This window comes from Gymnoscopelus braueri (genome assembly GCF_963280865.1).
Source record: "Gymnoscopelus braueri genome assembly, chromosome: 9".
Taxonomy (NCBI): domain Eukaryota; kingdom Metazoa; phylum Chordata; class Actinopteri; order Myctophiformes; family Myctophidae; genus Gymnoscopelus; species Gymnoscopelus braueri.
In genome coordinates, this window is record NC_137610.1 from 31,187,704 (window position 1) to 31,214,203 (window position 26,500).

The window sequence follows — 26,500 nt, forward strand, 5'->3', positions numbered from 1 at the left end:
TGTAGATCTGCTATTTTTTTAAAAGGTTTAATGACATTCACTTTTACACCACATTCAAAGTCTTTGTCCTGGTCCTTCAAAAGTGTACAAAAAGTTTTAAGTGAAAATTCCATTCCACTGATCCATGGCAGGTGTTTTTCTCTCACATTTCTAAAGCCTTTTCAACTGCAATGAAAAAAGAAATCTTTGCCTGCGGGTGTCGCTGGTGAGGGATTTTGCCTGTCAATCATCGCCTCTGCTCCGCCCCCCCCCAAAGGAAAGGATAGGGGAGGGGAGGGGCGAGGAGGAGAGTGGGCGGGATTAATCGACTGTGACCTCACTGTCGAAGGGCCAAACTCAGATTACTTTTCAGCCTAATTATTCAGAAAACCCCAGACCACAGAAAATCCACTGAATGTTCTAAGTTCAGGTTTTTTGGGTGTAATTGAGGTCATAAAACCCCAAATAAAACATTGAAAATAAAAAAAGTGAAAATGAATGTCATGATACCTTTAAAGTTTGGAAATCTTAAACATGTTTGAAATTTTTTTAACACAAATCTTCTCTCATGGGCGTCAAATACATATCAGTTTGGGGGTCCTGAACATGTTTGAGAACCACTGGTTTAAGCGCTTGAGTGTCAAACTTGCTGCTGATGAAGTATTGTGATTCCTTCCCTGCAGTCCCACCTAGTGGCCGCTTTTGAGCAAAGTCTGAGCAACATGACAGTCAGGCTGCAAAACCTCACTACTGCTGCTGAACAGAAGGTAGGTAGAGAGAGGAACACAGGGGGGAAAAAGAGTGAGAAAGAGATAATGTACTGTACTGTGTGTGTACTGTATATGTACTGTACACTATTTCACTTTAAAACCTTGACATTTTTATATATAGGAACTATACTACGTTAGTTCCACTGATCCAAAGCCGTAACACAATCGATTGATTGATCATTGAAATAAACCTGCTCTGAAAATGCACGTGGCTCACCTATCTGATCACTTAACATGGCAGCCATATGGCTGCCGTGGTAAGTGGTCAGTCAGATGGGTGGGCTGCAAACTCTTTCAAGATTTTCAAGTTGGCCCTGATGATCCACAAGAGGTTTTTAACCGCTGCATTAGAGTAATAAACATTCACAAAACCTCTCGAAACACTGGATACCTTGGATGTGTAGATATTTACAAGACAGGGCTGATACATGTTATGTAGAGGAACATTACAGCACATACACAAATAGACAATAGTTGTGTTGTGAGCTGCAAAATACAATTTGATGGTTGTCCTTGACATGAACATGTTTGAGGAACAGTGCGCTGAGCTTCAGAACAATCCAAACCATCAGCTCTGTCAGTAACATGCGGCAGCACGTCCACGTTGTTGTAAACATGACAAGGAAACCAGCGCTGTAACCGTTTATAATGACAGGTTCCCAGCAGATGCTCTCTGGGTCATGCAGAGTTGGTATGGGTTAGTGATTGGCTAATGGCTACCACTGACCTCCTGTCACATTCCAGGACAGTGAACTGAACGAGCTGAGACGGACCATCGAGGAACTCAAGAAGCACAACAGCAGGGCTCAGACCGCCATTAACACTGCAATTAACACGGCTGAAACCTGCACACCAGGTGAACCACACGCACATGCACGCACACGCACACTATCTAAAACTAGAGAGGTATCAGCTAAAATGGTATTGCTAATGTTCCGTAACACATTACATTGCTGCTATGTAATGTAATGTAATGTAATGTAATGTAATGTAATGTAATGTAATGCTATGTACATTGCTGCGTAATACATTGCTGCTATGCTCAGGCACCTTAGTTTAGTTTTTTTAGTTTTTTTTTTTATCTCAGGTAATTTGTAAATATGTAGATAACTTGTCTGGCCTTCTGTTGCTCTCTTTTTGATCTCCTTCCCACTTGCCCCCCACCCTCTTCTTCTCCCCCCCCCCTCTTCTTTCTATGGAAACTAACGTTGCGATGGGAACGATGTACAAAAAAGAATTTCACCCACTTTTTTACCTTGTAAACCTGTGATGTGACAATAAAACTGATTCTGATTCTGATTCTGATTCTGAACACACATTTAGTCGCTGTCTATAACCTGGCAATGGAAATCCAGCCACAGAGAAATGTTCACTATTTTGGAAAGTTGTTTTGAAAAATATCTTTTTACAACCCATACAACCCATTAAAACCGTGAAAGCATCTGTGTCATTTTAGATTTTTGTGTTGGCTATTCAAAAATAACAGATATACAAGCTCACAGCGCGTCACTTCGTGCCACGCTGCGAGGTTGTACATCTGCTATTTTGGAAGATATTAGAAAATCTTGAAAGTATGAGAGCTACTGATTTAGAAAGCATTTCTGTAGAATCAGCCTCAGGTCTTAATGGATTAAATCGATTATCATAAGTGTTGCACCCCTGCTCCTCTCGCCCCTTCCACAGAAGCAGGCTCAGAACAGGGCAGTCCGGTCAGCGGAGGCTCCGATCGCTCGGGGTCCTCTATGGTCAGACAGCCGTCCACAGACAGTGTGACCAGCCTGACCAGCGTCAACAGCCACACCAGCCGCTCCTCCAGCCTGAGCAGCAGCAACAACGACCTCCACACTAACCATGCCAACAGCACCAAGAAGAAGACCAAGAACTGGGTAGGAAGAATGACTGCATGATGCCTTCATCTATCTCGTCCCCATATATATATGTCCACCCATCACACTAACCCAGAGATTTCCAATCAGTTGATTGATCATTAAAATAAACATGCTTGTCGATCGGCTATTTTCAGCGAAAGCTTTCTCAACAATAACAGAAAACAGAAAAAACACTAGTATAGAGCCCTGAGGGATTCCGGTCAACCATATGAGGTTTAAGTGGTTAATGTTCACAGTATGTGCTCTCTTTGTGTGTGTGCAGCCAGTGTGTGCACAGGGTACACTGGGGCCAACATCTTTGTGTATTCAACTCCTTGACCTTATCCCCCCTGATAAAAAATGTCCAGATTACCTACCTACACTTTTGGTTCATTTTAATGTCTGGTTCTATAACCGGAATAGTTTTTTTTATAAATATGATAATTGCTTCATATTTTATTAACATCACGAACCGTGTTCAAGTGTAGTTCATTGTTCAAGGGGATTTGGCATAACGACTAAATTGGGGACAGTTTAAATAAATAAACATACAAGTCATGATTTGTGGGAGGAAGAAAAGCTCTGGTACTGTACTGTACTGTACTGTACTGTACTGTACTGTACTGTACTGTACTGTACTGTACTGTACTGTACTGTACTGTTCCAGTAAGAAGAAGAATATGATCCTGGTTCAATTACTGGTGGTCCCACATTCACCCAAGCTGTCACTGTGTAGACCTGAGTGGCTTACAGATGTAGCTTAGTCCAGTGCTTCTCAGTTAGTTTTACTCAAGGTACACCAAAAATGTACTTTCTTCATGAACTCGCAACCATTCTGTTCCGGATAACAGTGTTCTCCTGAGACGTTCTTTGTCTGTGACCCCAAAAGTGGGTCATGACTCATGATGCAATGATTGAGAAACACTGTATTATTCTAAGAACATAGCTGTTGGTAGCGATACCCCTCTGATAGTCTTGACTAGTTGAGTTCCTGAGGGAAGAGAGGAGTGCCCAGCACACTGCCCAGTATTGTCCATACAGTATATACGGGGGGGTCCATGGTTCTAATGCCATCCTCCTTTCTGTCTGCTCTCGCTGTAATGTGACAGGTCTGTGAGGTAAGGCAAAGAGATCATTAGTACTTCTGCTAAAATAAATCGCCTTTGCCAATAACTAAAATGATATCCCTGTCTTTGTTACTGTCTTCCTCCAGCTGCGCAGCTCCTTCAAGCAGGCCTTTGGAAAGAGGAGGACTCAGAAACCAGTCTCGTCTCAATCGGACGTGGACGATTCCTCTCTGCCCACCATGTCCAAACTGTCCTCCAGTCAGAAAAAACAACAAAACACGTGTCCCAAGGCATCTTCCCAACACAACCAGAATGTCTCTAAGAACTCCCACCAACACAACCCCAACAATCCAATCAGAACAGGATTGGGGAGCCCCCATTCCAGCTCTCTGTAAGTCTATAGCTGGCTAGTTAGCTGCAACTTCCTTTAAAGCAGTGGTTCTCAACCTTTTCAGGCCGCGACCCCCCAAGATAATCACATTTGAAATGGGGACCCCCCAAAATAATCATATTTGAACTGGGGACCCCCCACCCTGACTAACACTTGGAATTGTAGGAGTTGAGGCATTACATTTAGTTTGACTCGGTTCCACAGATAAATATTGGGAAAATCTACAAGCTCAATGTCTCGCAACGCGAGGCGTTGTGAGCTTGTAGATCAGCTATTTTCACAATTGCCTCTTTCTTATATTATTTGATAAATTGAGCAATGTTTTATAATATAGTTTGTTGTACTTTTGAACCCCCTGGGGTTCCAGACCCACATGTTGAGAACCACTTCTTTAAAGGACCATACAGGCATCCACACATGTCTATTCCCAGCTTAGGTCCTATAACGTACATAAACACACCATTTACCTGTTACTTATTATTTGACTTCACATTCGTTTAATTTAGTTATTTTGTCCAGAAATGTATTGAATTTACTGAATAATTGAGTCATGTTAGTCTGCAATTAGATTTTCATACGATACAGAAAGAAACAAACTACGGTATGCTTTGGAAGATTGTCAGCAGTAGTGTCAAAGTACTTTTAGTTGTAGTCAATGGGCTAAACATGCCAAAATCACCGGCATGGTGATTATATCTGATGATAAAGATATTTTATTTTACTTAGCCACTTGTCTGTCAAACCCAACTGTTTTAGTTGTTTCTTTCACTATATTCTTATTTTTATGTTTATGCACATGTGTTTGTGTAGTCCCTGTCTGCCCCCTGCTGTCGGAGGCTGGGCTTACAGCTCACTGTTGAGGACTGGCTCTTTGGCTCGGTAAACTGGCAGGCTTTGTCAGCCTCAAATTAAACAAACTAATATAAAGGCAATAATCAATCAATCACGGGTTATAGGTCCCCAGACAAACTCCCCCCTCACCCTCAAAGTGATTAAAGGTTTGTTGAATACATGGGAGACTCACACAGCTTGATGATGAAACTGTGATGGATTGTTCACTAAAATGCATCTGCATGTGGCATGCAACCTTATGTTTATAATCGACAAAGACTTCCTCTAATTGTCTCCCTTTCTCACCAGTCTTCATGATACAATGGCAGCCATAGTAGATGTCCCTTATCTTGCAACTCTGCTTTAACTATCCACTATACTGCAACAACCTTCTTTCTCAAAAATAAATTCAAATTTAAAAAAGAACACAAAACTCTAATCCTTCAATTCAATATTTCCCAGATGATTCTTTGAACCATTTGGTGTCTGAAAAGGAAAGACATTTCCAAACAATTCCTCTCAGAGATGGAACAGCACTGCGGCAGTACAGTACAACAACTAAGCAGTAAAAATTGGGACTTCTACAATGGCTTTATCTGCACGGTACTCCAAATCTAAGTGGAATCAATAACTAGTTAGAAATATCTGGGTCTGATGGAGTGGAGGACTTGATTTATTTTACCTTAAAGTACAAGTGATTCACTGACTTTTGGGCTGTTAAATTGTCTGGCAATTACACAAGTGAAATGAAAAATAATGAACACTATACAGTATATCTTCCCACCAAGGCCTGCTCTACAGAAGGTGCTTTAATGGACTGTAGGTAACCGAGTGTGAATTATGTTTGGATTGTGTTCAGGATCTCAGAATGTGTGTCTGCCGGTGAGGAGAGAGAGGCGGTGATGCAGCTTCGCAGTGAACTGAGAGACAAAGAGATGAAGCTGACCGACATCAGGCTGGAGGCTCTGAGTTCGGCCCATCAACTGGACACTTTACGGGAAGCTATGACACGCATGCAGGTAACATTCATAAATAAATCATTATAAACTATATTAACTAACCAGATTAAAGCTCCATTTTATTCAAAAGACTATGACTAAACTAAATCAAAATTTGCTTTCAAAAATTAACACGGACAGGGAGACATGGAGGCACTAAGGCAGGAGAACATGAGACTGAAGATGGAGACACAGGACCACGACCACCACCACAGTCTGAATCCAAGCCAGACTCCAAGCCACCAGAACCAAGACCAGCTCGGCGCACAGAGCGTCAGCCAGCATCAGGCTCATTTCAATCACAACCACCACAACCACAACGCATACCAGAACCACGGCTCACAGCAGTCCAACGCCCTGCAGCAGCAGAACGGCTTCTATAGGGGAGGCGTGGTGGAAGGAGGAACGCATCCCTGTGTGGGTCAGACTCAGAACCAGCACGCTTCAAACGCCACAGAGTCTACTGGCCTGGGTAATGAAGTCAGCCATTTTGAATAGATGGGATGGATGTGTGTGTGTGTGTGTGTGTGTGTGTGTGTGTGTGTGTGTGTGTGTGTGTGTGTGTGTGTGTGTGTGTGTGTGTGTGTGTGTGTGTGTGTGTGTGTGTGTGAGAGAGAGACAGATATAGACAAAGAAAGGTAGAGAGAGATTGTGTGTGCGTGTGCCCGTGCGTGAGCGTGTGTGAGTGCGTGCAAGATCTGAGTTTGTGTACATTTTAGGATTGCACAATATATCATTTCAGCATGGACATGGCAATGTGCAATAGTGACAATGAAAAGGTCCTTGTTATGATGGTCCTTGAAATGATAACGTTTGAGAAACACCGGTATTGTAATTGTATAGCAGACGTGAAGTCCACATGCCAGCTCTGACAGTGAGATAAACCGGTTCCGGAAACGGTTCCAAATGTGATGGAACCGATTCCGGTTCCTCGATGTTGGATCCGGATTCCTCCGGTTTCCGGAACCCAACCCTAACTACGTCTTTTCTTTATCTTGCAGACATGCTGTTGTTGGACGGTGCAGAGAGTGGCGGGAGGAAAGAAGGCCGACATGTCAAAGTGGTGGTGTCTCTGTCTCACAGGAGCAACACAACCACACAGGTACTGTACTCATCAGTGGTTGGGGGGGGGGATCTACAAGCTCACAATTGTGAGCTTGTAGATCGGCTTGTAGATCGGCTATTCTTACAATATTTATCTGTGGAACCGAGTCAAACTAAATGTAATGCCTCAACTTCTACAATTCCAAGTGCTTGTCAGGGTGGGGGGTCTTCAGTTCAAAATTATGATTATTTTGGGGGTCCCCAGTTCAAATATTATTTTGGGGGGGGGTCATGGCCTGAAAAGGTTGAGAACCACTGCAGTACACCACAAACATCTGGATGGATCGCGTTGCCGGGTCATTAACCTCATACATCACAAACATCTGGATCTGTCAGTGCAGTGGCGGGTCAATGCAACGGCTGTGTAAAGTCTGATTAACACTTAGTTGTGCGTCGTGTCTTGTACCGAAAATAGCAGATCTACGAGCTCACAACACGTCATGCTGCCGGGTGGTGTGAGCTTGTAGATTGGTTATTTTCACTGCAAGACAACAGCATGCAAGTCGTTTTTATTCGACTCGATTTGGCGATGTCTCAATTTGTGGTGAAAAAAGGAAGTATTTTGAAAATTACTACATTTGAGGAGTAACACTCATTTTCTGTGTATAAATCATGCATGTTATTTTGGGTTGGTGTTCCAGGAGAACAATGAGACGCAGTTTCTGATTGGCTGTATGCGGGTGAGTGGGCGGACCAGGTGGGACGTTTTGGATGGAGTGGTCCGGAGACTGTTCAAGGTAAAAACAAACAAAAAGAATACAAGCTAGCAACAACATACAGTATGGTGTTAAAGTGGTTAACTACTACTGCATTAAAGACTGGCAGTTTATTAACGACTTGTGTAATTGCTTAAATTCCTGTGGTTTGATCACATGATTCGAATGACCTCGCTGACTTCCTGCTGTATCTCCTCTCTCATTGGTTGCTGGTAGGAGTATCTCTACCATATAGACCCTGTAGGCCAGTTAGGTCTGTCCAGTGACAGCGTGCTGGGTTACAGCATCGCAGACATCCACCGCCACCCTGGCTTACAAACACCCGAGCTACTGCCCTGCGGATACCTGGTGGGAGACAGCGACACCATATCTGTCTGTCTGAAAGGTACAGTAGCTGTCTGTCTGGTCTGGTCTGTCTGTCTGTCTGTCTGTCTGTCTGTCTGTCTGTCTGTCTGTCTGTCTGTCTGTCTGTCTGTCTGTCTGTCTGTCTGTCTGTCTGTCTGTCTGTCTGTCTGTCTGTCTGTCTGTCTGTCTGTCTGTCTGAAGATACCTGAAAAGGTCATAGCCATGCTACACCTGAAATATAAAGCTAATTTATACTAGAGACAGACCCATGTATACATTACATTTTGCCAACAATTATTGAACTTTTTTGATGACATTTGCCAACGTGTTGTGAGCTTGTAGATTGGCTATTCAACGTAGAGCAAAAACAGAAAAGACACGATATAGAGGTCAAGCTCATAGCACGTCTTAAGTGGCTACTGTGTGTCTTTCTCTCTCCAGACTCATCTCTCCAATGTCCTGACGGCCTGGTGTTTGAGACGCTGGTCCCTCTACCCATAATGCAACACTACATCTCACAGCTGCAGGAGCATCGCTGTGTGGTTCTGTCAGGGCCCAGCGGCACAGGCAAGAGTTTCCTGGCCGTCCGATTGGCTGAACACTTTGTACTGAGGGAAGGGCTAGACGTCACACCAGGACTAATCACTACCTTCAGTGTTGGGGACAACAACGTGCAGGTGTGTGTGTGTGTGTGTGTGTGCGTGCGTGGAACAGGTTTTCTGTTTTTGTGTCATTGTTAACCACAGCATCCCTGTTCTGGGCTGAACATTCGGTGAAAAGAGCTGATCTACAAGCTCTAAATAGCTTGTAGATCGGCTACAGTATTTTCGCAGGAGAGATTTGGTATAGAGGTTAAAAGGAGGGGACCTACTATTGAACCTGGGGGGACTCCAGTCAACGAAGTGTATAGGGTTTAATTGTTTAATGGGGATGTGAAACTACTCATCTGCCATGTGAAAATGTCCTTGAGCAAGGCACTGAATGACAAACACGATGACCTGACCTCCACATGAAGGGTGGTGGTGGTTGAAAACAGAACTTCCTGTCTGACATCTAACCAGTATAATGAAATACCAAAAAAAGGGGGAGATTTTTTTTAAAGCCAAGTATAGGGTCATCTTTAATTTGTGGGTATTAGCAATCATAGCACACTTCTCAACAAAACTTGAGTGTCGCCCTATCTTGCTATATTTTTCCAGCCATGTCTTTCCAGCCAAGTCAGGGTGCAAGGTTTCAACTGTGTCTCTCCGCTTCGCTGCAATTATTCTGATACAGGTGAATTTCCAGGTAATTCTTTGAATAAACAATGAGCTAACAAACAGTGTGTGTGTGTGTGTGCGTGCGTGCGTGTGTGTGTTTGTTGTCTCAACAGGAGGTCCATCAGTCTCTTTGTAAGCTGTGCGAGCAATACAAGGGCAGTAACAGTGGGAGAGGGGATACAGTGCTGCCCCTAGTGGTGATTGTAGAGAACCTCCATTACTTCCCATCACCACCTACTGAACTGATCAACGGGCTGTGTAACACCACTCAACACCACTAGTCAGTTTGTATGCATGCTGTATGGACAAATACAATTAACAGCCAATGGTCTTTATGTACAGGAAAAGAACTAACAACAAAATAGCATCTTACTATGTGTTGTGTTGTGTTGTGCTGTTCTCCAGTCCCTATGTCATTGGAACCATGAGTCAGACCTGTCCTGCTAAGCTTCAGCCCCAGCCAAGCCTCAGGTACAGTACATGTGTGGTTAATGTTTGTGCGTACACAAACATTAAGGGCTATGGACTGTCTGTCTGTCGGTCGGTCGGTCGGTCGGTCGGTCGGTCGGTCGGTCGGTCGGTCGGTCGGTCGGTCGGTCGGTCGGTCGGTCGGTCGGTCGGTCTGTATGTCTGTCTGTCTGTCTGTCTGTCCGTCCTCCTATGACCACCGTCTAATACTATTATCCACTATTACATTCTACAGAAATATGGAGGCTTGTTCAAGACTTCCTTGGCTTTGTTTGTTTTGCCTATTGGGGGAATTATGTGCATGAAAAAAACTTTGTAACAATCTTTTCATATTCTGTTGGAAGGGTGCCATTAGTCTTCTTCTGTGCTTAACCCATTAACATCGGTAAAGCATCTGTGTCATTTTAGATTTTAGACTATTCTAAAATAGCAGATATTCAAGCTCACAGCGCGTCACTTCGTGCTGCGCTGCAAGCTTGTACATCTGCTATTTAGAATCGGCCTCAGGTCTTTATGGTTTAAATTAGCTTTATTAATTTTGATGGCCATCTCTCATTGTTTCTTGTGCTTGTCTAGCTGGATCATGTGGTCCAGTAAAGAGGAGCCCGTGAAAGGCTTCCTGGGTCGTTTCCTACGGCGACAGCTTCTACAAGTGGAGCTAAGCAGTCGCTGTCGGAACCCTGAGCTGAACAAGGTTGTTGATTGGTTGCTGGCTGTCTGGCAGCACCTCGACCACTTCCTGGATATGCACACTTCTGCAGATGTCTCTATAGGTACTGTACTATAACACATTACCCATACACAAACACTCAGACAGATGCTCAAACAGACAAAGACCATTGTCTGAAAGTGACTGTGATCCTCTCGTGCAGGGCCAGGTCTCTTCCTGTCTTGTCCCATGTCAGTGGAAGCTTCCAGATTGTGGTTTACCCGCCTGTGGAACTACGCTGTCATCCCATACTGTGTGAAGGCTTTGAGACAGGTAAAAGTGTGTGTGTGTGTGTGTGTGTGTGTGTGTGTGTGTGTGTGTGTGTGTGTGTGTGTGTGTGTGTGTGTGTGTGTGTGTGTGTGTGTGTGTGTGTGTGTGTGTGTGTGTGTGTGTGTGTGTGACACATACTGTCATAGTTACATGCACACATGTTTAATCAGCCATTTGCTGGTATTACAAATCCAGCCTTCTAAACTAGTTGTTGTACAAGTTCATAATATGTGGCATTTGTGTGTGTTTTTCAATGGCAGCTGTCTGATGCTGGAGCAGAGTGGGAGGATCCTACTGACTGGGTGATTGCCAGCTGGCCCTGGTCCTCTAGTCCCACCCACCAGGATTTGCTCCACCTTTGTCTTGAGGACGTGGGTTTCTCTAGTAACCATGGCACAGGCTCAAAGACAGACCCAATGGTTAGTATGACTGACACGGTTGGCCTTTGTTTCTTTCTGTACGTTTCCTTGTCTTGGTGTGTTCATGTGTGTCTGTTGTTTGGTTGTGTGTTTCTGTATTTGTATATTACATAGATGTACTTTTGTTAGTACACTACATATTATAGGAAGACGGCATTTTTAATAATAAGCCGTTTTGTATTTACAAGTTTTAGTTGTTTGGAAGAAATTTGCAATTCTGTGCATCTGATGTGCTACTGTAAAGTATCATGATTTGTTGCTAAGATAGCTTACTGTCCACCAAAGGTACAATGTGTTTCAAAGTGTTAGAATCCACAATAACCAATTAAATAAATACTATACACAGTGACAATGCTGTGGTAATGATGAGCTTACCCCTGCTTGCCAAGGACTGAATGCCATAAGACATTCCCCCCACCACACTGGCACACACCCACATTTCCTACTGTTTCAATAACAAAATAAGCAAACACAAGGGTGTGGTTTGCCCATTTTCCATTCTTCTTCTTATCTCTGGATTGGAGAGAGGTAATTGCAACAATGTCCGAACAACAATAAAGATGGTGGTGCATCTAGTGTAGTGTCCAATCTGGTGTGCCTTCAAACGATTGTATTGACATTGTCAACCATAGATGTCCTACCCAAGACCAGGGCCGATATTTCTCAAAGGAAGGGTAGTGCAGATGTCCTAGTTATAGTTTATTAGCATACTCTACCATACAGATCTACCATACAGATTTTTTGTTGTTAAACTAAGTGTAGCTTTAATTAATAAACTGAACAAATGTTGCTCTCTTATCTCCTAAACACCATCCAGGTCTCCAAGCTGCAGAAACTCAAGGATGTCACCCATTGCTACCATAGCAATGGTACCTATGACAGCACAGCGGAACCAGCCCCAGAGTCGGCCATTTGAAAGCTTTGGAATATTGGATGAAAGAGATTTTGGAAAAGAGTTTGCACAACAAGCCAGGTAATGGATACAGGTGGACGCCATTCATATAAAAGGTCTATTTGCCTCCCTGGCTTCAGTCAAACCCAATGAATACTTGAACAGATGCATAATGGTAGCAACAGAACTATCCTGGATGCCTGTTAGTGAATAGAAGAGCACACAGGACAGGTCATACAGTATGTGGAAGTGAGCAACGTACCGATCACATTGTTCGCTTGGGGCCTTACTCTGTCCTCTTGCAGGTTCTTGCTTTGTCATTTGCCCTTTTTCGGAAGAGGAAAACATGTGCCAATCATGTGCATATACAGTATCAATGACACCAGCCAGGACCAGTGAACCAGTAACAGCTTGTTCACTTACAACAGCAACCCAGCTGGTTCCAGAGAGAGAGAAGCTCGACTCTAAAGAGCAGAGCAGAGTGGAGACGGCTAAACATGCTAAAAATGCATTGCTGACTGCGCAACACGCTGTTAGCTTGAAAATCAGTCGTGCGATGGAGACTTAATGTTGACAGTCGTTACCGCTGTGCGATGGAGTATTACGATTTGCCTGAACTGAATGACGCGAACTAAACTGAGCCAATTTGAGCAGAACTTAGAGTGAACCTAACAGCATTTCACTGATCTGAGCATAGCTATGATTCAAACAAAACAAAATGTCATTTTTACCCGGTCTGCTATCATATCTAATTCATGCAACGGATACAGCCTAGTCACAAGCTTGTCTGGAAGTTAGAGAGATAAACATACTGCTGTTACGCAGTCCAACTGCCATAGCCTGCTAGACTGTCTTGATGCCAAGATACAGCCTTGTCAGTGGTGGATATTTTTTCACTGTAATAACCAATGTTGTCTAGTAGAAAGCTGTTTCGCTACAAAGCCAAACATTGCCAATGCAATAAAAAAGGTCAATTATCTTTGGTGGCCACATGGCCAGTGGCAGGCACCAAAAAGGGGAACTCTCAGCCTAGCAGGTCCACAAAGTATGAACATATGCTCTGTGTCTACACCACCAAAAAACGATCCAACTTGAGAGTTTACACGAAGATAATATCTAATAGAGCCTGATCAATATATTGGTCATCATTTGACTTTTCTGATGACATTGGTATCAGCAATTATGCAGCCAATGTGTCCCGATTTTAACCACTTTCAATCTGGCGTCCCTATTTTGGACAAAAATGTACAAATACTTTTGTTTTCAAAAATAGATGCAAGCATGTTGTGCGAGCTTGTAGATCGGCTATTCTTGAAAGATTTTGAATAGGGCTCTTAAAGTGGTTAAAAAAACATTCTAGTTAAATTTTTCAAATATAAACTAATCAAAACTACGTTTTTCAAATTGATTAATTTTTTTTAACTTTTTGATGAAATATCGCTCAAAACATTACATATCGGTGGTCTAGGACTGTCCAAAATAGGGATTGCATCGGACCCAAAAATCTGACATCAGTTATCTAAATGTCATCTGATCTCAAACAACAATGTTACGGTGTCAGACAATCTGTGTTTCCTCAATACTAAGGATCAAAACTAAAAAAGATGCTACAATAATCTACACTGCATGCACAGCCCTGTTCCCCTTCTTAAAAGGGGTTGATTTTATAATGCTTGCTATGAATGATAATATTTTACATGTTATGGTGCAATCTTCCTTCGCTCTGCATAATGTAGCTCCAAAAACATACAGTACTGTATGTTAAATGTACAGTACTTGTAACTAAAAGGAATGAACTCAATGTAAAGAAAGCAATGTGGTTGATTCATGCCAAGACCAGGTCTGATTAAACCATCACACTGACCCTTACCTGCATACCATCTTAAAAACATAACATTTTAGTCTCTTTATGACTTCACCCATCATTTGGGGTGAAAAGGTTAACCTCAGTTAAAGAGGTTAGAGAGACTTTGCATCATTATGGTTAAATAATTTCTGCAATTGGCAGTACAGAAGTACAGAAGTACAGAAAAGGGGTTAGTACTGTATGCACTGGTTTTGACAAACACTGATAATAACTGATATTGTCAACCTTTCCCCACATTTCAACATGTGCATGAGTAAGAAAACGTAGTGGTGTCTTAGTATGCCTGCCCTCTCTGTGAAGTTTTAAACCGTCAGGCCAGTATTAAAACATGCATAGCTCAAATTGTAGAGGAAATACCGTTAACATTATTACATTATGTGCATTTTGATACAGCTCAATAGTGGAGCTTTGTATGTGTGTATGTACTTGAAGTAATTTGCCTCTCAGAGATGCTGAACTTGAATGATTGGTGGGTTGTTTGTGTTGTGAGTTTTTTTTATTGTATTATTGTATCTGACATAAAGACATTTTAAAATGTCTTTATGTCAGATTTTGTTTTCATTTCATAACGTACAGTTGATGTACATAACCTGACTTCCTGATGTTAGATTTTTAGAAATGTAGACCTAGAATTTTATATTTGCATAAGGCTTGTTTTGTAAATGGTTCCATTATTGTTAAGAGAGGATTTATAAATAAACAAATGAAATGGGATTACTTTATTGCCGTGTGTCTTTTCTCATGACATTTGACCAAAACCCTTGTAGATTAGCAGCATCTACATCTGGTTGTAAATGGTACTGGTTATTGTGTCTGCATGGTACTGGTCATTATGTCCCCATGCATGGTCAGTATCATGTCAGTAGTATCATGGTCAGTATAATGCCAGTATGTCAATATCATGTGACATGATACTGACCATAACACATAATATCCTGTCAAACATATATGAAATGGATAATTTGAGAAACTATTGATGAATTAATCTATTGAACTGTGTAGATAAAGGTGGGTTTAAATATCCACCAAACCCCAGATGATAGACGGATCCATAGTCATTAACATAGTTAGCACCATAGTCTAGAACATACAGTAGTCAGCACCATATGAACATAGTCAGCACCATAGTCAGTTACATAGTCAGCACCATAGTCAGTTACATAGTCAGCACCATAATCAGTTATATAGTAAGATCCATAGTCAGTAGGGGTGTCGGAAAAAATCGATTCGAATACGAATCGCGATTTTACTGTTGGACGATTCAGAATCGATTCTCAATTTAAAAAAAATAAATTTTCCCAAAAAAAGAAGAAAAAAAAATTATCTTGGATTTACCTTTGTGTGTTTACATTATAATCAGTTGTTAAACCTTTACAATTATAAAAGCTACATACATGTACTCTGTTCTCATGCCAGCCGATTGGAGTAGATCCTGAAATCCTATGTTTTGAATCAAGAATTGTTTTGAATCGAGAATCGTTTTGAATCGAAAATCGTTTGAATCGAAAAAAAAATCGCTTTTGAATCGAAAATTTTGAAAACAAATTATAAAAATCGGAATCGTGACCCCAAGAATCGGAATCGAATCGATTCGTGAGATAGCAGACGATTCACAGCCCTAATAGTCAGCAACATGGTCAGCACCATAGTCAGTTACATAGTCAGCACCATAGTCAGTTACATAGTCAGCACCATAGTTAGTTACATAGTCAGCACCATGATACCATTATACTGACATGATACTGACCATGATACTAACATGATACTGACTATGATACTGACATGATACTGACATGATACTGACCATTATACTGACATGATACTGACCATGATACTAACATGATACTGACATGATACTGACCATGATACTGACAAGCAATTGATGTGAATATTAACAATTTAAACCTGTTAATTATCCTATGTCTTTTCCCTAAATAGAAGTATTTAGAATGATAATACTGAAAGATAAATATTCAAAAATATTTCTAATGAAGACCTAATGAATGGTATGTTCTTTTACAGAACAACTCACTGAAATCAACCATCTAATCAGTGGATTATACACTATAACAGTTCCAGGTTTCTGTTGGAATGTCCCAAATAAAGTTTAGCATTATAGTAGAAAGACATACTCAAATGAATGACGTTTTAAAGTCCAAAGTTCTGATATAATACATAAGTAACTTAGTTGACATTTGCACACAGCTCTGCAGCGCTCCATCAGCAGGCAAGTAAGCAATGTGCTTCATGTGAATAAATACTGATTCACACCACAATAATAATTGTTACGCAGGATTTTCCTTCATAAACCACATATTTTGAGTATTATCATTAGATAGAGATTTAAATCTGAATATCTGTCTATAATATTCTCCAATCTTTTTCTAACTTTACCACAGACTTTCGATGTGAGGAGGAAGAGGCACTATAAATAGTCTCGGGACTAAGATTATCAAAAGCAAAAGAGAGGAGAACAGACATTTTGTTATTTCACCCCACAGAGATGCCACCAAAGATTAATGAAATCTGGTTGAAAATAACTTATTTCTAAAAGCATATTTCAGTACTACACCACTAGATGGCTCCCTTAGGCCAGCACTCTTGCTTCCCTCCCTCCTGCTGTTTCCCTCTATCTGTAGCTCCCTTCTCTCACAGTATCCTCTCAAACTGCATGTCTCTCGTTCTCATTTTACTTCATCCTTACAGCTGCCCTCTCTCTCTCTCTCTCTCTCTCTCTCTCTCTCTCTCTCTCTCTCTCTCTCTCTCTCTCTCTCTCTCTCTCTCTCTCTCTCTCTCTCTCTCTCCATATATACATATTATATATATATATATATATATATATATATATATATATATATATATATATATATATATATACACCACTATGACAACATAATCATAAACAAACCACTGAAACGTCACTATGACGACGACAGGTGGTAAACACAGCTGAACTATATAAAAGCCACATTTCGACAGGCGGACCACGTCATCACGCGCATGTCACTATGACTCAGGCATAACCATATATGGAGTTCCCAATGCAGCCACGCCCAAATATGGAGTGTGTTGTCTAACCTTAATGTGTCATCATGGCATCAGGCGCAAACAAATCAGTCAGCTCCATACATGGGCACAAAAGGGGGCATGCCCATATATGGGCATATTCTGATGACTTCAGTGATCTCCATATATGGGCATGAAAGGGACACAGCAATGCTCAGCATCAAAATGGAACTGGTTACAGACATATTTCAAAACATCTGAATATTCCAGTAAGCAAAGGGCCACTCTGAAAGAGCTCCAGAAGGACTTGTTACGGAGAAAACAATAGGCATTTCACCCCACCACCAAGGTGGAGTGCATTGCCTATAAGGTTGCGAATGTCTTGAGAGAGCTCTTTGCGTTTACTCATCATGAGATGTTTCTTGTGTGACAGTTTGGAAACATAAAAACCTTTTAATACATACATTTTCACTAACCCAGCTGATGTTGATTTGCACAGATGGAGGTAGTAATAGTGACACATTTCTTATGATTTCAGCAGGTGTCTTGCCTTTCCTTGCCTTGGTATACAGCTTACTTGGTGTGTTTGATAAAAATATTTATGGACGTTACTTTTGTGAATTCTTTACATGTGTGGATTTCTTGAGTTACCGGTAATACCAATGTCTGGTTGTTTGGAAATATAATTACTGGAAAAAAAGTTGAAGCCTTCAATACTTATTTGCGTGCGTGCGTGCGTGCGTGCGTGCGTGCGTGCGTGCGTGCGTGCGTGCGTGCGTGCGTGCGTGCGTGCGTGCGTGCGTGCGTGCGTGCGTGCGTGCGTGCGTGTATATGTATGAGTCAATCTTTTATTAAATTGGCCTTGGTTTGGCTAAAGGCTTCTATAAATTACACAACACTGTCCATAATAGTTTAATTGAAAAGTAATAGTTAACTTTTATGCAAGCAGTCATTGGCTAGGAGAAGGTGTCAGTATTGTATATCAATACAAGAATAAAACAAAACAGATGTCTGTGCGTACAGTATGTATGTGTTATGAGAGGAATATTGTGAGAACCGAGACAGAGGAGAGAGTTGAAGAGATGGAGAGGGAAAGAGAAGAGACATGGGAATACTTTTGTGTCCCTATGTGTTGTTGTAATTAAATGTCTTCAACATGTTTTCAACCAATCACCCATCTGTGTGTGTGTGTGTGTGTGTGTGTGTGTGTGTGTGTGTGTGTGTGTGTGTGTGTGTGTGTGTGTGTGTGTGTGTGTGTGTGTGTGTGTGTGTGTGTGTGTGTGTGTGTGTGTGTGTGTGTGTGTGTGTGTGTGTGTGTGCGTGCGTGCGTGCGTGCGTGCGTGTGTGTGCACATGCATTTGCATGCACGTGTGTGTGTGTGTGTGTGTGTGTGTGTGTGTGTGTGTGTGTGTGTGTGTGTGTGTGTGTGTGTGTGTGTGTGTGTGTGTGTGTGTGTGTGGTTCAGTTAAGGAACAGATGGGCTTCAGGCCTCCTGGGATCAGAGACAGAGAGAGGGAGAGAGAGAGAGAGAGAGAGAGAGAGAGAGAGAGAGAGAGAGAGAGAGAGAGAGAGAGAGAGAGAGACAGAGAGACAGAGAGAGAGAGAGACAGAGAGAGAGAGAGAGAGAGAGAGAGTGGGAGAGAGAGCCACATGAGACAGAAACACAGTGAAAACAACATCAGACAGATCAAGAGTATCATTAGTCTCTGTGTGTGTGTGTGTGTGTGTGTGTGTGTGTGTGTGTGTGTGTGTGCGTGCGTGCGTGCGTGCGTGCGTGCGTGCGTGCGTGCGTGCGTGCGTGCGTGCGTGCGTGCGTGCGTGCGTGCGTGCGTGCGTGCGTGCGTGCGTGCGTGCGTGCGTGCGTGCGTGCGTGCGTGCGTGCGTGCGTGCGTGCGTGCGTGCGTGTGTGTGTGTGTGCGTGCGTGTGCGTGTGCGTGTGTGTTTAACAGAGTATGATTATTCAGTGTGTAATACGATTGACCTTGTTGATCCTCAGGGAGCGATGTGCTGTATCCATCTCCCCTAACACTCAGGGCCCGAGGCATCAATATCACACAGTCAAATCTGGAGCGTTGACTGAACTCTGAGAGCATGCAAATGGACCCTTTCGGGCCCATCTGTACAGTCTCAGAGTCAGATCAACTCTCTGGATTTTACAGTGCACATATTCTCTCACTGGCGGAGCTGCACAGATTAGAAACAAATTAGCTCTTAGATTAAATAAATTAGCCGTTAATGTTAGGATTAGTAGCAGATTAGCTCGGATAGCCGCTTTGGTTCCTTGTCAGTCGCAGCATGAAATCAGCGCTGTCAGATGAGAACCTTGTATCCTCCTCATTCAGTCCCACGGTGGGTTTGACCCCAAGGCAAAGAGGTTTCAATGTGAACTTCATGGACCCAGTGCACACCAGTTTAGCTCTGGGCAATATTGTCTTCAGATCATTATCACCATTATTTCAAACGGTTGTCTCGATTACTATTAATGATCAGCTATTTTTGCACACCACCATTGTACAATGACCTATAATACAGGGTTAAGTGGTTAATCAGACTAATCGATTTAGTCGATTATAAAAATACATTTCCTGTCGATTCGTTGATATACAAGAAATAAATAAAAGAATTACCACCAAAAGAAAACATGCTTCTCGATCATTCTTTTGATGAACATGAGCAAGATTAAGTCAGTTATTGGTTCTAAATATCGGTTTTGTGATATTTCAGGTTAATTGCCCAGTCCTGCACCTGATAAGTGCTGTCATTTCTTCCAAAGATGCACACCAATACTGTCGTCAAAGTAAATTAAAGTAAAGTAAAGTAAAGTCAATTAAAAGATGACATGGAGGGATATAGGCCTACTGTGCAAAAGCTCCCACTTACCACTTACCTGAATAACACAAAAACACTCAAAATGATTTATACTACTGTACATCTAATCCTATTGTTTTCTGGCATTAGATTAATAATGTCAGGTTTATGAAAGGCATCATGGGAGTTTGAACATCTGGGGAACATCTGACGAACATTAAACATAATATCCCTCATATACCTTTTTTTAGGTATCTCAAACTCCATGCTGGTTCCTCCTGTCTCTATTGGAGAAAGGGAAAGGGAATCATATCTGCATTCTATTGTGGATAGCATTTGCCCCTGAATCTTCTGAATTTAACTCAATGCATGGAAAGCTGAATTAGAAGAGTAACTAACATTGAAACAGTGGACTTGTGCATGTAAGGTTGCCCAAACAGACCTAATGTATGCACCAGGAGTGGTGAAGATAATGGTACACTGTTCCATTGTTTATGTCAATGTACAAGAATAAGGGAATATGGGGAAGTGGTTAGATTAACAGTGCATTTTATTTTATTGATCAAATTAAATCTGGAACCTAAGTCTTTCTTTATTCTATCCAGATGGACACAATATAAGCCTAGTTATCAAATCTTCACAGACATGGGTGATCTGGTGGTCCAAATGGTTATCACATGGGCGCAATGGTCTGATCAGGGAGTCCCCTGTACTCTCTCTCCACATTTCCTGTCTCTCTGTCCTGTCAGTAAAGAAAATGCCCCATGTCTGTATTAAGGGGAAAATTTGTGATTGCTTTTACATGGAAAATGCTGGGTAAACCAAGTATTGCACTGTGGTTTAAGACGGAATTAGCTTTTTGTTTGCCTTTGGGAAAACATGCATTCTTAAAGATAAACAAGAGATGTTCAAAAAAGTGTGGGGTCACTAATACAAGAATTTATATTTGTCTAATTTAATGAACGAGCCTGGAGCAGGGTAACTGCATGATGCCTGTCATACAGACTACAAACTTGGATGACAGTTTTGTAATAGTTGGATGGAATCTCATATTATATACATGTGCCTTTACTTACTGAATGTACCCTTTTATTGATTTATTTTATACACGCTCACAAGCTTGTGCAGGTGTAAGATCTATTTTCACCATGCAACACTGTCCTAGGCTACGATAGAGTATAAATTAGAGAACATTTCAGTAGCACTGAAATCAGATGGTGGCTGTCACCTCCTGTTAAACATCACCAGTCTGAGATTACGGAACGCCTCGTCAGTCTTTCGCTGAATGCACAAAATGAACAACAAATAGGTTCTCTGAAAGCAGCCTGTTCTAGATGAACAAGAAATAACCCCTGTCTGCTCATGAATGCATCACGGCTAAATTAAGAAGAAATAATTTCCTGTTTATGCAAGAATCTCACATTATTCAGTTTTTACTCTCCTCTATTAACATACTGATCTCCCTGTCTGTCTGTGCGTGTGTGTGTGTGTGTGTGTGTGTGTGTGTGTGTGTGTGTGTGTGTGTGTGTGTGTGTGTGTGTGTGTGTGTGTGTGTGTGTGTGTGTGTGTGTGTGTGTGTGTGTGTGTGTGTGTGTGTGTACGTGTGTACGCGAGCGCGCGTGTGCGTGTGTGTGTGCGCGCGCATGCATGCGTACGTGTGCTTGTGTGAAAGGTAAATTGCTTCGTATTTCAGGGGAATATGACTTCATAAGGCAAGTGGATAATCCTATGACTCTCATTGAAATGTACGAACGGACTGTAAATGCATTTCCTATAAAATGGCATTTGTTTGCTGCATGGTGAATTATTCATGACAATTTAGATTATTCATGATGTTTTAGTTTTGTCCCTTTTGTGGTGACACGGTGAGAATAAGAAGGAACAACTGACAGTAAACACCGTGGCCCTCTCTGTGATGCTCAGTGAGCAACACACACACACACACACACACACACACACACACACACACACACACACACACACACACACACACACACACACACACAGTGGTCTTACAGCTGTGTGTTAGAGTGTGTGTGTGTGTGTGTGTGTGTGTGTGTGTGTGTGTGTGTGTGTGTGTGTGTGTGTGTGTGTGTGTGTGTGTGTGTGTGTGTGTGTGTGTGTGTGTGTGTGTGTGTGTGTGTACACAGTATATATACTGATATACGATTATTAATGTTAGTTTTTTCTCCCTGCCCCTCCCCCCTCCTTTATTTTCTTCTCCCTTTCTGAAAAACAACAAATGATGGGGCTTATGCAATTGCAAAGACTAACGTCACCCAGTTCTTAACACTTCTTTGCACTTCAGCCAGTTGAAGATAGAAGGGCTCATCGGTGCTCAACAGGGACAACTTGAATCAGAGAGGATAATATGGGAACTTCAGGAGAGACTATACCCAAATAAAATACTGGAGCACTCGACTGGTCTGCACGTATTTATTATTTTGAAGTTGATTCTTCTTCTTGATTCTTCTTGCGTTTTTTGATCATTTAGAAAGAAAATTATATAAAGTTTCGACGTGAAACAAATGTAATTTTTATAGTCGACTAAACGGATTAGTCTGATTAACCACTGAAGCGTAACTATTTCATACAACGTCGCACAAAAGTCGCGAAAATAGCCAATCTGCAAGTTCACAACGCGTCATGATGCAAAGTGTTGTGAGCTTGTAGGTCTGCTATTTTTGGGGAAAAAAAGTTTTATTAAAATATATTATTTGTTTATAATCAATTAGTTCTGTAACAATATTGTTATGTGTTTCCACACGGACCGATTACAGTGTGAGTCACCAGAGCAGCCGAGCTGCAGAGCCAGTGTGTAACATGTGCTACGTTCTATGTGATCTTTAATAAAAGTGTAAGCAGCTACAATTGCTTTAACCGTCCATTCTGAGTGTATGGGAGACAGAATGAAACAAGTTTGATTAACTGTTTCAACCTAAGTTGAAAGTGGCTCAAATATTATTTTTTTAGGGTACAGAATTTGCCTCTATTGGGAAATGAGTGTGCACAAAGTACTGATATAGCAATTGCAATAATGAGTGGTTGTCACAAAACCCCACAGCACAACTCTCAGAACACATCGGTCGGTGTGCCTCGCCACAACATTTTGGAACCACTGGACGAGACCGGGCGTGACAAGAACGTTTAATTACATATTGGAAATAAACACAGAAAGAGATACAATAGAAAGGGAACAGTTGATACAGGGTTACTGTGTCAACAGTTTTAGGTTGATTGCTTCACAGGAAGAGAGCTACAGTAAAGATGAGAAAAAGAGCAGTACTGTAGAAAGGCAAAATGAAAAAAGTGACAGTTATGTCCTTCGTTCTTGATGTGTCAGTGGTTTCGTGTTCTCATATCTCCACAAGGCCACATGGAGAGTTAATTACTTGTGATCTCATATCATGTTCGAGAGAGAGAGAGAGAGAGAGAGAGAGAGAGAGAGAGAGAGAGGGGTTAATATGGCATTCAACATTCCTCCAAAGATTCTATCAATATTGGATAAAACCAGACATTGTATAAAAAATTATAAAGTGTTCAAGTAAACTTGTATGTTTATTTTCACATTTAAATTAAACTAAACCATATGGACACAACATAATTGCATCACGTCATTGACCCAAATATCTGTGATCAGATGTCAGAAGGAGATGGGAGAGCTGAATGGTGCAGAGAGACCCTGGCTGGGGAACCGCGGTCCCCAGTTGTCCCAGGTATGATTCCAGGCCTTGCCAGCAATGTGTTGAATATGACTGGTCAAAGTGTCCTTGAGCAAGACACCTAACCCCTAACCACTCCGCACCCCTTGTGGACAGCAATCAGCTGGGTTGAGCTGAAACCGAATTTCCCTGGTGGGAGTAAGTAGGTCAATATTATTATTAGAGAGAGAGAATTTTTATTTTAAAATACTACTCAAAACCCACCATTCTGTGATCGTTTGAAACAGTATGTCTAATCAAAACAAAACCATACTACCCTAATCAAACCATAGGATTAGATGAGTCAAAACATTAGATTATTCAAAACCATCCATAAGATTAACCAAAGCAACACAAACAAACCCATTTCAATTCACAAAGAATACACAAATCCAAGCATAATATGCTAAACCCAATAAGGCTCACGAAAACAAAAGACTTGCCAAAACAAAACATTTATGGGGAGAGAGATGGATGGGGGGGGGGGGGGGGGGGGATGGGGGGTGCCCCGATGGACCAGTGGAATGGAGTTAATTATTTGTGGTTGGGTGTCATGGTCACCCCCATTAACTCCCTGCTTGTTCACAATTCAATTACACTCACTGACATACACAGGTGTGCATGTGTGTATGCGAGTGTTTAGGGAGAGAGAAAGCAAGAAAGAAGCCACAGACAGACGGACAGACAGACAGACAGACAGACAGACAGACAGACAGACAGACAGACAGACAGACAGACAGACAGACAGACAGACAGACAGACAGACAGACAGACAGACAGACAGACAGACAGACAGACAGACAGACAGACAGACAGAGACAACGTAGACAGGTAGACAGGGACACCGACAGACAGACAGACAGACAGACAGACAGACAGACAGACAGACAGACAGACAGACAAACAGACAGACAGGGCCAGAGAAGCTTCTGGGGGTTGCTCTTGTGCTAGCCTCCTTTGTGCCAGCTAGTGGCGTGGTCTATCAACACAAGGCTTTCACCAGGGAATAGCCACGTCCCCAGGCTCATCTCCATATGAGAGAGAATGGAAATGTTTTCTCTGCTCTCTTAATTAAAGATCACACTCATTTACATTCATCCTCCCAACAAACGCTCTGGTCCACGGACTCACTGGGGAGTGACAGGCATACGCACGCACGCTAACGCACGCACGCACGCACGCACGCACACACACACACACACACACACACACACACACACACACACACACACACACACACACACACACACACACACACACACACACACACACACACACACACATTAACACACACATTAATTACAGAAGGGTTATAACTCAGACATAATATCTGTCTTCTAATTCTTCGTTTCAAAACCAATATGTTTATGAATGACTGTACAAGTACTCCATATCATTATTATTCTGTTTTAATGACATATAGGGGTCATAATGATTTCCCACCTTTACCAAATCCAAAGCATACATTCTGCCAAATCTCTGTCTGATAGGCGAGACTGATAGGCGAGACTGACTGACAGACAACTCTGGAGTTTAGAGCAGTGGCTTTAAAACTTTGTGTGCACACAAGGCACACCAAATGGCAAGTCAAAATCTCACAGACTTAGCTTTACCTCCATCTACTGGGGTGTAGATCTGGAACAAAGTATGACGAAGTTAACACAAGCTGTACTTTGTAACATGATCCTGATCCCCAACTGTTAACGCAACTCTCTTTCAGTTGAAAATACTCATATTTATCGAGCAACGCTTGACAAAAAGGGTTGTGCAAAAAAGCTCCACTATGTAACTTTTAATCATTATTTTATACATACTCATTGGTTTCACTGCTAGAGGCTTTGGTCACCATGTTGTGTCAAATACTTACTCTTTTCCATTCTTCTCAGAAGTTTTTAAAGCCCCTACAGTACTTGTTGATGTCACTTCCTGTGTATGTACCACAGTTCCATTGCCTGGATGCCCGCCACTGGTCATACCCTACCAAATTATACAGTAAAGCCTCCAGTAGTGAGAGTCAGGGAAGGGTGGGATTTGTTGCTTATAAATGCAACCTTTTATTGAATGGGACATAAACTAATATGCTAGTAAATCCTATATCTAAATTGCCTAATGGGTCGACGGTGGGTCGATGTCACAAACGTAACATCCGAACTTGCGAGGCGCACCGTTGATCGGCACCAAACTTGGCACATACATTGTTCAGGGGAATGCCATGGGAATAGTCACACCAGGTGCCACAGGCTCCAATCCGCACCAACATTTTAGAGTTACACAGTGGAGCTTTAAAGCTAGCTTTGCCTCTGGACATTATCAGAAGTCAACCTCATTTACATCCACACATTAGCTTCAACATTGTTGCAGTCCACACAAAGCATTTAACCACAGGCCCAGCGGCTGGCATATGCAAATTCTCTGTAAAAAGGCATTAATGTAATTGGTGGTTGTGAGTGTGTTCATATTTTAAGCACCGCACGTCAGTTGAGACATAAAAATCTGGCCTTCTTATTGCCGTCCATCTTTCAACAGGGAATGGAAATGAAGCAGATTAAGGCTAACGTATGATCAGATGCTGGCGACTCCGTCATTAAATTTATGTCCAGTATGGTCTCTATTAGTCTTATTAATGTCTTTACATACGTGCCTGTAACAGTGTGATATCTCTATTCCCTCCTCCCTCTTTCCATTCATCCCTCTTCATCTTTCTCGATGTCCATTCATCTGTCCCTTCTATTAGTCTTCACATAGAAGTCTGTCTGTAACAGTGTGATAGCTCTCAGTCCATTCATCCTTATATGTCTGATCACCACAACAAGCTTTACAAAAGGCAGTCAGGGTGCGGGTTAGAGAGAGGGCAGAGGGTAAGAGAGAAAGATGCTTTGAATGTGGGACATCCCTCTCACCCTCCCTCCTCGCCTATCCCTCTCTCCCTCCTCTCTCCCTCTCTCCCCACCAATCCTTCTCTCCCTGGGCCTCACCCATCGATCTATTCCTCCCTCCTCATCCATCCATCCATCCCTCTCTCCTTCCCTCCT

The 26,500-nt window shown here is 42.1% G+C and overlaps 1 protein-coding gene across 8 annotated transcripts in view; it reads left to right on the plus strand.

Moving 5' to 3' along the window:
• LOC308092647 (neuron navigator 2-like) overlaps positions 1-14,667 on the plus strand; it is a 46,705-nt gene extending 32,038 nt beyond the window's left edge. For all 8 annotated transcript variants that reach the window (XM_080438690.1, XM_080438691.1, XM_080438692.1 and 5 more), the window contains 16 exons: positions 663-746; positions 1,494-1,605; positions 2,433-2,635; positions 3,831-4,075; positions 5,766-5,925; positions 6,046-6,376; positions 6,906-7,006; positions 7,650-7,745; positions 7,941-8,109; positions 8,511-8,746; positions 9,442-9,608; positions 9,734-9,799; positions 10,373-10,569; positions 10,669-10,778; positions 11,036-11,194; positions 12,012-14,667. In XM_080438690.1, coding sequence (XP_080294816.1) covers positions 663-746; positions 1,494-1,605; positions 2,433-2,635; positions 3,831-4,075; positions 5,766-5,925; positions 6,046-6,376; positions 6,906-7,006; positions 7,650-7,745; positions 7,941-8,109; positions 8,511-8,746; positions 9,442-9,608; positions 9,734-9,799; positions 10,373-10,569; positions 10,669-10,778; positions 11,036-11,194; positions 12,012-12,110 — 2,535 coding nt within the window. In that variant the 3' untranslated portion in view covers positions 12,111-14,667. The remainder of the gene's footprint in view (positions 1-662; positions 747-1,493; positions 1,606-2,432; positions 2,636-3,830; positions 4,076-5,765; positions 5,926-6,045; positions 6,377-6,905; positions 7,007-7,649; positions 7,746-7,940; positions 8,110-8,510; positions 8,747-9,441; positions 9,609-9,733; positions 9,800-10,372; positions 10,570-10,668; positions 10,779-11,035; positions 11,195-12,011) is intronic.
• The last annotated feature ends 11,833 nt before the right edge of the window (positions 14,668-26,500 follow it).